Source organism: Schistocerca nitens, chromosome 8, assembly GCF_023898315.1.
Source record: "Schistocerca nitens isolate TAMUIC-IGC-003100 chromosome 8, iqSchNite1.1, whole genome shotgun sequence".
NCBI lineage: Eukaryota > Metazoa > Arthropoda > Insecta > Orthoptera > Acrididae > Schistocerca > Schistocerca nitens.
The window spans coordinates 79,722,689-79,735,212 of record NC_064621.1 but is presented as its reverse complement, the minus strand read 5'-3'; the positions used below and the strand labels follow the sequence as shown (position 1 = coordinate 79,735,212).

The following is a 12,524-nucleotide window of genomic DNA, read 5'->3' as shown; positions in this document are numbered from 1 at the left end:
TCAAATGGCTCTGAGCACTATGGGACTTAACATCTGAGGTCATCAGTCCCCTAGAACTTAGAACTACTTAAACCTAACTAACCTAAGGACATCACACACAGCCATGCCCGAGGCAGGATTCGAACCTGCGACCGTAGCGGCCGCGCGGTTCCAGACTGAAGCGCCTAGAACCGCTCGGCCACAACGACCCTGCAGGATTCAAGAAGTCAGTTGCCTCCAGCACTACTTCAGACATTATTCGAGTCCATGCCACGTCGTGTTGTGACACTTGTGCGTGCTCCCGGGTGCCCTACACGTTATTAGGCAGGTGAAACAGTTTGTTTCGCTCTTCAGTGTATACAGCATTGCAGACTTTTTGGCGACGTCCCAGGGTGATATGTAGAGGTATTTACCGTCGCCATATCGATCTCAGTGATGATGATGATGATGATGATGATGATGATGATGTCCCATACTCCGAGGAGCGTAGGGAACGACGCGGATGCGCCACAATACAGGCGCCTTATAGCTCCTGCACCCTCGCCGGTTCTCAGAACAGCGCTGCGTGCCCGTTGCGACGCTGTGCGTGTATTGCTCATCCTTTAATACCGCAGCACAAACACCAGTCTGCATGCTTACAGTGTGCTGGTCTAACACAGACAGGCGCAGTAGCGGCCATCTTTGTAATGTGCCGGCGACCTGCGGGATACAGTGCACCGATTTGCTCGTCGGTCCGAGTATCAGTGCACGGGGGTAGATTAAGGATTTAGTAAAATTTGTGGTGAACACCATTTTTGGAAACAAGAAAAAAAGAAAAGAGTGGCGTTCGGTAAAGGAGCGGCGTATCTTCACTGTTTAACTGTCTTCTAGAACAGTTGTGGGAAACTGTAATAAGAAACACAAAATGAAGCACAAATTCTGCGAAGAAAAACAAATGCGGTCAACGTAAAATGCCTGGTTTCTGTAGACGATTTTGCAATACTTTCAGAAAATCTGGTAGAAGCAGTTACTCAGATCTTCTGAAAAAATACGCGGATACAATAGTCTCAAAATTTCAGGTGACAACCAAAATTCATAGCAAATATGAAACGCACAAAATACATAGAAACACACACAGGTAAAATTGAGTGAGTAAGTAAATAATTTTTAATTACTTAGAGACACCACACAGCACAATGGACTGAATAAATTTGCAATAGATGTAAGAGTTAATTAATGCGGATCGGCGTATGGTTCAAATGGCTCTGAGCACTATGGGACTTAACAGCTGAGGTCATTAGTCCCCTAGAACTATTTAAACCTAACTAACCTAAGGACATCACACACATCCATGCCCGAGGCAGGATTCGAACCTGCGACCGTAGCGGTCGCGCGGTTACAGACTGAAGCGCCTAGAACCGCTCGGCCACAACGCCCGGCCGGATCGGCGTATGACATAACAAAAAATCTACAGCAATAAATGCAAATGTCTAGACAAACAAAATTAAATAAGATACCATAGTGGTAAGCCCAGAATGTTTATATCCATTTGAAGGCTTAACGATGATCTTTAAGCTGGTCAGAATGGAGCTACTTGAAAATCGGATTATTAGAAAAATAACGGGTGGAATGTAAACTACAGATGATTGGAAAATTAGAAATAACCAGGAAATCACCGAAAATGTAGAGAAAGTATCAGAAGTGTTGGCAAGGTGAGCATTAATCTGCTATTGATACCTCTATCGAGTGAATGAGAACAGACTAACGAAACAAATATTCTGTATTTCTGTAAAAAGAAATCGACAGTTCCATAGGTTATAGACATAAGGAAAGAACTAGAAAGAAACGACGTCAAAGAATCGGAAATAACAAAGAAACAACTTTCGGAATAAACTACTAAGATTAGAAGGCTTTCAAAGCAGAAGAAATAAGGAACTGGGAACGACAAGGACAAAAGAAAAGAAAATATAATATGGGGATAATATGAAGGAATACTCGACAGCTAGGAACAAAGATAGAGGGACGGAGCTGTTACGTGGTCCTAGTCGGTCAATACGAATATCAAAACACTACGTTGATGTCGATTCATTTCATCCTTCGAGATTCCATTGTGTTTTGCGCTGTCGAAGACCCGTGTAGCAATCCATTCTGGATAACCTGTTCTACACGTGTTACAAATTAAAGTCCCCCGTCCGCAGTTTCTGTCTGTATGTGAAGGCTATCTCAGGAAATACTCAAGGCATTTTGATACGTTTTTCGCTTAACAGACCGGTTCACGAGGAATGTTTATGCATACAATTTGTTACCGATAACTAGTCATGATCCTATAATATATGCATTGTTATCTGTTCCACATTTAACTGGTGTCTGGAGTGACATCTTGTGGCAATGATGGGAGTTACATGCGGAGGAGGTGCGATCTGGCGGGAAAAGCTATGAAGCCAACAGCCGCCACACTCCACAGACGGAACACACATTGGCCAGACCTACGAGACAACTGAAGCGCTGCCGGTTCAAGAGGCCATCACTACAGTACTGCATAACTCATTGACGTCATCCGTGCCCATTGCACATCCACCTCACCCAAACGCAGCTTGGAGGTACATTTCAACGAGCTTGAACTCCTCCACAGCTCGGGATGTGGAGAAATCCCAGTATTTGCGACACCGAAACAGCAGCGGAAGCTTGAGCAGAATCTATGTAGGGTCTGTTGGTCTAGCGATGAAGAGCGTGTCAGAAATCGAAGGTTGCGGGATGAATTTTTCAGTCTGTCTTTTAACACAGCATTCCTCTCTCTGTGCTGTGGAGATTGGGCGCAAACGACAAGTGCTTCGGATTCAGCTTTCAAATGAAGATAACAGGGGTAGGTGGCGTCCAACTGAAAAACTTGCACCAGGTCACTGTGCCACACAAAATTATCAGAATATTCTTCTCCACAAATTTCAAATTGAAGTATGTGAAGGCTAATGTTAGGATCTACAGTAGGGATTTTGACACGTTTTTCATTCAAAGCTAGACTGATACACGAGCAAGGTTTGTGTATGTAAAGTATTACCACCACGCCAGAGAAGTCGACCGACCCTATATACTTCGTGTTCTACATGAGAAGCCGGAGCGGATTGGTAGTGGGGAGGTTCCCCTTGGGGATACAGAATGAAATTTTTCCGTCTGCTGTTGGTGGATCACCGTCATTTGATTGGTAGTGTAAGAAGCAGAGAAAGATGGGGGGAATCGTCATTTTCTGTTTTCCGTCGTTCCTTAGTTGCTTCTACGAGAGCGTGCTGAAAACTAAGGCCTCCGAATATTTTATATGAAACCTCTTAGGGGTTTTTAAATAAAACAAACTCCACTAGCATTCTACATTTTCATTCTTCATGTCTACATACATGCAGCCCTCTTCCGCTAGAGGGCTCCGAACTGTAGCGTATTGCACGGCAGTGTGTAACGTACGTACGTCGCTGCATGCGAAACACGACGCTGTAACCGGACATCGAATGAAGAGTTCGTCCACGCATGGAGCACTCTCTTCTTCTACATAGCAATGCCAGACCACACACGAGCGCTGCCACATCTGCGACAAACCGGCGCCTTTGGGTTCACTGTCATCGATCATCCTCCATACAATCCCGACTTGTGATTACGTAAGCTTTCCCGGCGTAATAAGTCTTGAAAGTCTCTTCGGGTTTGCTGCCGGATCCTAAAATCAACTTGACTCGATATTTCGGCGATCCAGCTGGTCGCCATCTCCAGGAAAATGCTGCTTCTGCTGATGAGTCCCGCTGAGAACTGACGCCAGGCTGCAAGTCGACGTCCTATATAGGCCACCGTTCAGTACACGGCGCATGCGCCGCCCATCACAGTTGGTGCCCTCCAAGACAGGGAGGTGGCGCCTCCCTTAGTAGAACACTGCTGGCAACGATACATGGCACTCAGGGCCGCACCGAAGAGCGTTCAGTATTGATGCCAGACAATACAGGATTCCACGTCTTGCTAAGAGGAAGCCCATTGTCTCTTGTTGATTAAATTATCCGCCAACCTAATTTCAATCGCCTCTTTGTAGACACTGTTCCAAAAACCGGAAATGTTGGCAACTACCACGGTTTCATCAAATTTCATACCGTGTCTCTCATTTAAACAGTGTTCTGCTACTGCCGATTTTTCCGGCTGTAGCCTCGTATGTCGGCGATGTTCCTCACACCCGTCATGCACTGTGCGAATCGAACGGCCAACGTAAGCTTTCCCAAACTGACACGGAATTTTGTACACACCGGTTTTCCTAAGCCCCAAATCATCTTTCACAGAGCCGAGTAGTGCCCTAATCTTACAAGGTGGACGGAACACACTCTTAATGTTAAAATTCCTTAAAATTCGTCCAATCTTAAACGATATACCTCCAGTATAAGGAAGAAAGGCCACCGACCTATGTTCCTCTTCATGCACTTCCGGAGATGTTCCAAATTCCATAGCCCCACGAATCTGCTTCTCGGAGTATCCATTTTCCTTAAAAACAGCCATCAAATGCGCAAGTTCTTGGGTTAAGCTATCCGGGTCGGAAATGGCATATGTTCTCCGTACCAAAGTCCAAAGGATGACTTGCCCCCCCCCCCCCCCCCCACGATTTTCGTCTGTTCCCGAAACTTAATGAACATCTTTGAGCACTTTGATAGTAATGAAGCGGCGCAAGTAGAGGTGAGGTTTTGGATCCGTCAACAAAGTCAACGAAATGGACGCTGCTTTGGAGGAATGTGTTCGTCGCCAGGTTTACTATGGAAATAAATAAATAGGAAGACATGAAGAATAAATATGTAGAATATTGATAACTTTTGTTTAAAAATCGTGAAGAGTTTTCACATAATAAATTCGGAGGCATTACTTTTTACTACGCCCTCGTATATTTTTGGAGATGTGGTCCGTCTACGCAATTAAATAAAAGGCTGCACGTTTTGTGACGTAAGCGTTTCGACTCTTTATTTGTGAAGCAACTTCAGTGGCCTGTAATACATGTTTGTTTTATGTAAATAGTAACTGCGTTGTACAACAGATCTGTTACTATATTATGATTTTTTGTTGTTAGTGATAAACAGTTTTTTGCCGCACAGGTTTCGTGAAGTTAAATTACGGGTTAGTTCTTAAGATATGTGAACTACATAATTCGTACTACCGGCCTGGGGTTGCACTTAATCGGTCTGCGCGCAGCGCGATGGCCAATTATCGGCATTTTTTGAACACATTTCAATTAAACACTCCACTTGCACTGTTCACTGCGTGTTTCGTGTATCTAGTGTTGTGTTGCCAACTGTCGCGTGTTTTTGTTCGTCTTTTGTGTTGTGGTATCTGTACGTACTTCGATACTGATTTGTTTGTTATGTGTGTGCGTATGTTAATTGTGTGTGTGTGCGTGCGTGTTTTCTACATCTTTGTTATTGTTTTAGTGGCTCACCTGGTCAATAAGTTGTTACTTATGCTGATTTGGTCATTTATTTGTCTTGTTCATTGAAAGGGCTCTTTGTTTGTGAAAATTTTCCTGTAATGTTACGAGTTTTCTGTTGTGATTGTTCATTCTAACAAAATGGAACAGACTGAACAATCACAACGCGGAACACTTAAGATTAGAGAAAACTTTCACAAACAAAGAGCTCTTGCAATGAAGAAGAAAGTAATACATGACCAAATGAATGTAAGTTACAAATCACTGACCACATTAGGCACCAATATAACAACAGGGGCTATTAACATATTATAAAAAACGCGCAACATCATATGCATACATGTAGTCATCTATGAAACTACATGCAGATACTACAACATAAACAAAAAAAAAGAAAGAAAAGAAGGACACACACACACACACACACACACACACACACACACACACACACACACACACAGAGAGAGAGAGAGAGAGAGAGAGAGAGAGAGAGAAACAGTTCGCAACAATAGACGAAGTATGCACTCACAACCAATACACGATGAACAGTGTGAGATGTTCAGCAGTAATGTCATCAAAAACGCAGAAAACAGGACACCCTGGAGTACGCAGCCAACTAAGTACAATACGAGGACGGCACATATGAATCAATAGGATGACAAATGGAAAGCAGAAGTAAATACACTGACGGAGAAAAATGTTAATACCAAGACATAATTGAAGCAGAATAATGAAATTTCATGAATAGATTTGTTTAGGTAAAATCAAACAATGAAAATCCAGGATGGAATAATGACAATATTATGAAAAGGATAGTTGCTACTCACTATATAGCGGAGATGCTGAGTCGCAGATAGGCACAACGAGAAGACTGTCAAACAAAGCTTTCGGCAACACAGGCCTTCATCAGAATTACACACACACACACACACACACACACACACACACACACACACAGTTAATGTGAGCGCAAGATAAGCCGTTGCAAATGCGAATGCTGATACGTGTACATTAATAACAGGTGTAACCGCCAGAATGTTGAATACAAGCACGCAAATGTGCACGTATTGTGCTGCACAGGCGCTGTATGTCAGTTTGTGGGATGGAGTTTCATGCTTGTTGCACTTGGTCGCCCATTATAGGGACGGTTAATGATCTTAGTGGATGACGTTGTCGTCCGATTATGTCCCATATGTCCTCGGTTGGAGAAAGATCTGGTGGTCGAGTAGGAGAGCATGATTGGTTACAACAGAGGTATGTGGGCGAGCATTATCTTGTGGGAAAACATCCGACACATGGAACGCTGTTCATAAATGGCAGCAAAAGAATCGAATCACAAGACTAACGTATAATTTTGCAGTTCAGGTTGTGTTAAGTAACCACGAGAGCGCTCCTGCTGTCATTCGAAGTCGTACCACAGTCCACAACTCCACGTGTCGGTTCCAGTGTATTTGGCACGCAGACGGGTTGGTTGCAAGCCCTAAACTGGCCTCTTCCCAACTAACACACGCCCATAACTGGGACCGAGGCAGAACCAGCTTCCATCAGAAAACACAACAGACCTCCACCCTGCCCTCCAATGAACTCTCGCTTGACATCACTGACGTCACAATTGGCGGTAGTCTGGGGGTCAGCTGAGTGCGCGCTACAGGGCGTCTGGTTCGGATCTGTCCTTGAAGTATGCGATTTGTAACAGTTCGTTGAGTCAATGTGGTGCCAGTTGCTGCTCAAATCGCCGCAGCAGATGCAGTACAATGCGCGGGAGACATACGCCGAAAACAATGGTCTTCCCTCTTGGTAGTTTGGCGTGACCGTTCGGAGCCCAGTCTTCTTGCGACTGTACATTGTTGTGACCATCGCTGCCAGAAATTATGTGCAGTTGCTACATTCCTGCCAAGTCTTTCGACAATATCGCAGAAGAGACATCCAACTTCTCGTAGCCCTGTTACACGATCTCGTTTGAGGTGTTGATAAGGGCGTCATTGTCGCCTAAAAGGAATTCTCGATCAACATCAGCTCACCACGTCCAGTCTCAAAGGATACTAACACTCACAGCCGTTACAGCTTGTTCTTAAAGCAAACCTGATTTGCATCCTCATAACGGCGCTCTAGTGTCACCGTTGCGCGAAATTTGAATAGCAGTCATCTTTCAGATGTAGAAACACGCCTACCAACTTTCATTTATGTCGCATATCTTCTTTCTTTGTGTTGCGACTGTTTTTCCGTCAGTGCAGTAATTTAATTTTACGGATGTAGTAACATACCTAAATATTATAAAACATGCATTACTGAAGATGCTTCATAATTTTTAAATAAGTAAAGGCTGGGTATTCACTCCCTTGACGTCGAGAGCAACGGAACAAAGTCTACAGCTGTTATTTCTCTTGAAATTGCTATCGTTCTTAGGTATATCAACTTTCATAAAAGCTACTTTCTTCGGCCAGGATTAATATGCTGTCGAAATCTACAGGGTGAGCCTGAACTCCGCCGACCAAATTATTATTATTAATTATTATTATTATTGTTATTATTCGGAATCCTCATATATTTAATTGTGTTGACTAGAACAATGGAATTGCTATTGGTATGACTAGCTTCAAAAGTTTGATATTCCCTAATTAAAGAATTAACCTCTAGCCCAAAAAGTAATATGGACTGTCAATATCATTATTCGCTCTGAGCACTATGGGACTGAAGCGCCTAGAACCGCTCGGCCACACCGGCCGGCTACCGTTATTAATCGGACGGATAGTGTTCAGTTTCAGTATGTTTTTCATATGAAAAAAATTAACCTATCTTCTTTTCATACTCTGCTTTACCTGTAACCGAAGAGTTACCCTTACCAACCGAGCGAGGTGGCGCAGTGGTTAAACACTGGACTCGCATTCGGGAGGACGACGGTTCAATCCCGCGTCCGGCCATCCTGATTTAGGTTTTCCGTGATTTCCCTAAATCGCTCCAGGCAAATGCCGGGATGGTTCATTTCAAAGGGCACGGCCGACTTCCTTCCCCGTCCTTCCCTAATCCGATGAGACCGATGACCTCGCTGTCTGGTCTCCTTCGCCAAAACAACCCAGTTACCCTTACCAGACTTTACGACTAAGGCGCTATGTGCTTTAAGCTTATCGTTAATACCACGTACAATGTTATTCGGTCTCGGTACCGTTAAAGTTTCTCTGCCTATTGCGCTTTCTTTATTCCGAGATAAGACGCGATACTTTACTCGTGATCTTGTTTTGTTCTACTACTGGTAACTCGGCTATCCAATGGTATCTTTGTGTATGCTATCAAATTTTTAATGACACTCCCCTGTAATTTAGATTCTAAGATAAATTTCAACCCATGTTAAGAACGTCTATCTCAGCGACTGTTAACACTATGCCCGCTAGGTCAGGCACAATCTGAAAAAAAACTTAAATTACTGTTTTTGAGCATTCAGATAAGCTTTAGGACCGATGATGATGATTTGCACAATCAGGAATATACTGCAGTAACTGTAATAAGTTCTACGTAATTCTACGTAGGACAAATGGGGCGGAACTTCAGGGTACGATATAAGTTACACACTTTCCCTAGTGAAAACAACACGTTTCCCTTAGCGCTCATTTACGCACTGAAAATCGTACTTCTCAGGGCACTGACAGCACACTTACGTTCTACGAACGGTCGGTAAGGAGAGAATAATGAATATACTTGAAGAAATAGAGGTATGCAGTCATTTACGTAAACATACTGACAGGATATTCAGTGTACAAACAGAACTAATAAACAGAAGATTTCTAATAGCGATCCGAACTCGATCTATTGGTCATGAACTGTATTTTGTACTTACGTTATGACGCCGCATTGTATGAGGCCATAATGTTTTATTTTTATCCTCTGTGCCCTGTACTAATAATATGTTCAGAGCCAACATGTGTAATCTGCGTTACTTTATGTCTCCTAGTTTTTATCCTACCACCGTGTTTCACTGTATCCTTCCACTTTATACTAGTACAATGTTATTACTCTGGCACAGTATGTTCTTTTATACTTTCACTTTTATACGAGTACAATTTTATACCACGTACAGATACAAGTTTAATTTGTTTCATATTAAATGTATTCGCCGGGTGGTTCGATTTCTTAGAAAATGTAGAGGTTTACGCTATGGTAAAGTTATCTCTTTTCATCGCCTCAGTTGTTTAAATTTTCAGACAACGTTTATACGGTAAGAGAAGATTGTGCTGTGCGATAAACAACCATGAATAGCTACACCCAAGACCACAGACACATGCTGCGTAGTAAAAGATACATTTCATGAACAACATAGTATACAGACTGACTGACATCGTAATGTTGTCTGTTTTCATCTTATATACACTGTTACACACCTCACAAGTTTGTTTAGCCCATAATTGAATGCTAACGTGGTTTCTCCATGTTTGTCACATGCTGTAATAGTGAGCACTTTGTTTTACACTAAAGATGTGGTCATATTTTCACAATTTTTTCTACTTTACTTACTAACATACCGCATTGGAGATTCGGGATGTTTCATCGATCCCGATACTGCATATATACTATATAATAAGTTTTTGTTCGGTCCACGAAATATTTCTCGACATATGTACTAAAGATTCTGCAACGGTGCTTATATACGAAACCGATTTATTTGTATAACCGTTTTTCATATAACTGTTCCTAAAAGACAGACAGATTTTTGAAATCTTATCGATAGTTGTAAAATACCTGTATTGTTATTCTCCAACTGACAGTTCAAAATGTCCCTCGCAAATTGCACGTGTGAGTTTGTTGAGTGAGTATATACAGTGTGTTTCGTAAGAAATATTGCAAAGTTTGTTTTCTTGGTGTTTCTGGCTGGATCTGACGTTTACATAACGTGGTAATTTTTTGTTCCCATGAGTACTTTCATATCAAGCACTTTTATACCGGGTGATCAAAAAGTCAGTATAAATTTGAAAACTGAATAAATGACGGAATAATGTAGCTAGAGGGGTTTTATTAGAACCAAAAAAATACAAAAGTTCAAAAAAAGGTCCGACAGATGGCGCTTCATCTGATCAGAATAACAATAAATAGCATAACAAAGTAAGACAAAGCAAAGATGATGATGTTTACAGGAAATGCTCAATATGTCCACCATCATTCCTCAACAATAGCTGTAGTCGTGGAATAATGTTGTGAACAGCACTGTAAAGCATGTCCGGAGTTATGGTGAGGCATTGGCGTCGGATGTTGTCTTTCAGCATCCCTAGAGATGTCGGTCGATCACGATACACTTGCAACTTCAGGTAACCCCAAAGCCAATAATCGCACGGACTGAGGTCTGGGGACCTGAGAGGCCAAGCATGACGAAAGTGGCGGTTGAGCACACGATCATCACCAAACGACGCGCGCAAGAGATCTTTGACGCGTCTAGCAATACTTTGTTTTCGTTTTGGTTCTAATTAAACCCCATGTCGTTCCAAGCATGTGTGTCAATTTTTACCTCTCTATCTACATTATTCCGTGGTTTATTAAGTTTTCAAATGTATACTAACTTTTTGATCACCCGGTATACTAGACGAGAGGACGTTTGACGTCAGTTCTTTGCACAATTATGCTCGGCACGCGACTTTAAAAATATAGACGACGATGTAACTACATATGTTCTAGAGGTAAATATTATCGCTCTGTGTTTGGTACGTCCAATTAGTTGCGTGTTTTGTGTTTACCTGTATTTTTGGTACATAGAATTAGAGACATGATTTCGTGTATCTGATTTTTGGTATGCCGTATTGCTATGTTTTCAGACACATTTAAGTATGGGCAAAACCGGCTGTACGAAAAGTAAAAAAAATATTACACACAGGCTGGTGGAAAAACGTCGTTCTTCCATTTATTGAGGCTGTGGGCCCACACACAAGAAAATGGTCCCGCGGCGTCGTGAGAAGAAAATACAGGAAAGAAGGAATACTGATCTGTATAAGAGTGTCCAAGAGTAGGCAGTTGGTGGCACAGGTGCAAACCGCTGACAGCCCCTCTGCCCGTGACTGCTGCGAGGCGCCCCGCCCTGTACGACGTCGGCAGCAGGAGTGGGGGGGAGGGGGGGGGCGGCGCCTGCGATCCGGGTGCACACGGCTGGACCGCACCATCGATCCGGCGCTGCAGACGGCGGCGGCGGAGGCGGCTTAAAGCCGCGCTGCCGCTGCCGCTGCCGCTGCCGCCCCCAGCAGCGACTGGCCAGCCCCGCCCCCGGCAGGTCCCGACGCGAGGGCCACGCCCTGTATAGTGCCGGGCGGCCGCCACAGTCTCCGCCGATCCGGCGTTCCCCAAGGAAGTGTTATAGGCCCTCTACTGTTCCTGCTCTAGCATTTGTAGACTTAGAGAAAGCCTTTGACAATATTGACTGGAATACTCTTTCAAATTCTGAAGGTGGCAGGGGTAAAATACAGGGAGCGAAAAGCTATTTACAATTTGTACAGAAACCAGATGGCAGTTATAAGAGTCGGGGGACATGAAAGGGAAGCAGTGATTGGGAAGGGAGTGAGACAGGGTTGTGTAGCCTCTCCCCGATGTTATTCAATCTCTATATTGAGCAAGCAGTGAAGGAAACACAAGAAAAATTCGGAGTAGGTATTAAAATCCATGGAGAAGAAATAAAAACTTTGAGGTTCGCCGATGACACTGTAATTCTATCAGAGGCAGCAAAGGACTTGGAAGAGCAGTTGAACGGAATGGACAGTGTCTTGAAAGGAAGATACAAGATGAACATCAACAAAAGGAAAATGAGGATAATGGAATGTAGTCGAATTAAGTCGGATGATGTTGAGGGAATTAGATTAGGAAATGAGACACTTAAAGTAGTAAAGGAGTTTTGCTATTTGGGGAGCAAAATAACTGATGATGGTCGAAGTAGAGAGGATATACAATGGCTATGACAAGGAAAGCGTTTCTGAGGAAGAGAAATTTGTTAACATCGATATAGATTTAAGTGTCAGGAAGTCGTTTCTGAAAGTATTTGTATGGAGTGTAGCCACGTATGGAAGTGAAACGTGGACGGTAAATAGTTTGGACAAGAAGAGAATAGAAGCTTGTGAAATGTGGTGCTACAGAAGAATGCTGAAGATTAGATGGGTAGATCACATAACTAATG

General features: G+C 43.1%; 2 protein-coding genes across 3 annotated transcripts in view; one reads left to right on the top strand and one right to left on the bottom strand.

The window, feature by feature from the left end:
• LOC126198535 (uncharacterized) overlaps positions 1-12,524 on the bottom strand; it is a 531,369-nt gene that overhangs the window by 81,855 nt on the left and 436,990 nt on the right. The gene's annotated exons all lie outside the window — the stretch shown is intronic.
• Positions 1-12,524, top strand: part of LOC126199395 (uncharacterized) — a 90,289-nt gene that overhangs the window by 1,206 nt on the left and 76,559 nt on the right. Inside the window, exon 2 of the mRNA XM_049936314.1 lies at positions 11,540-11,654. Coding sequence (XP_049792271.1) covers positions 11,540-11,654 — 115 coding nt within the window. The remainder of the gene's footprint in view (positions 1-11,539; positions 11,655-12,524) is intronic.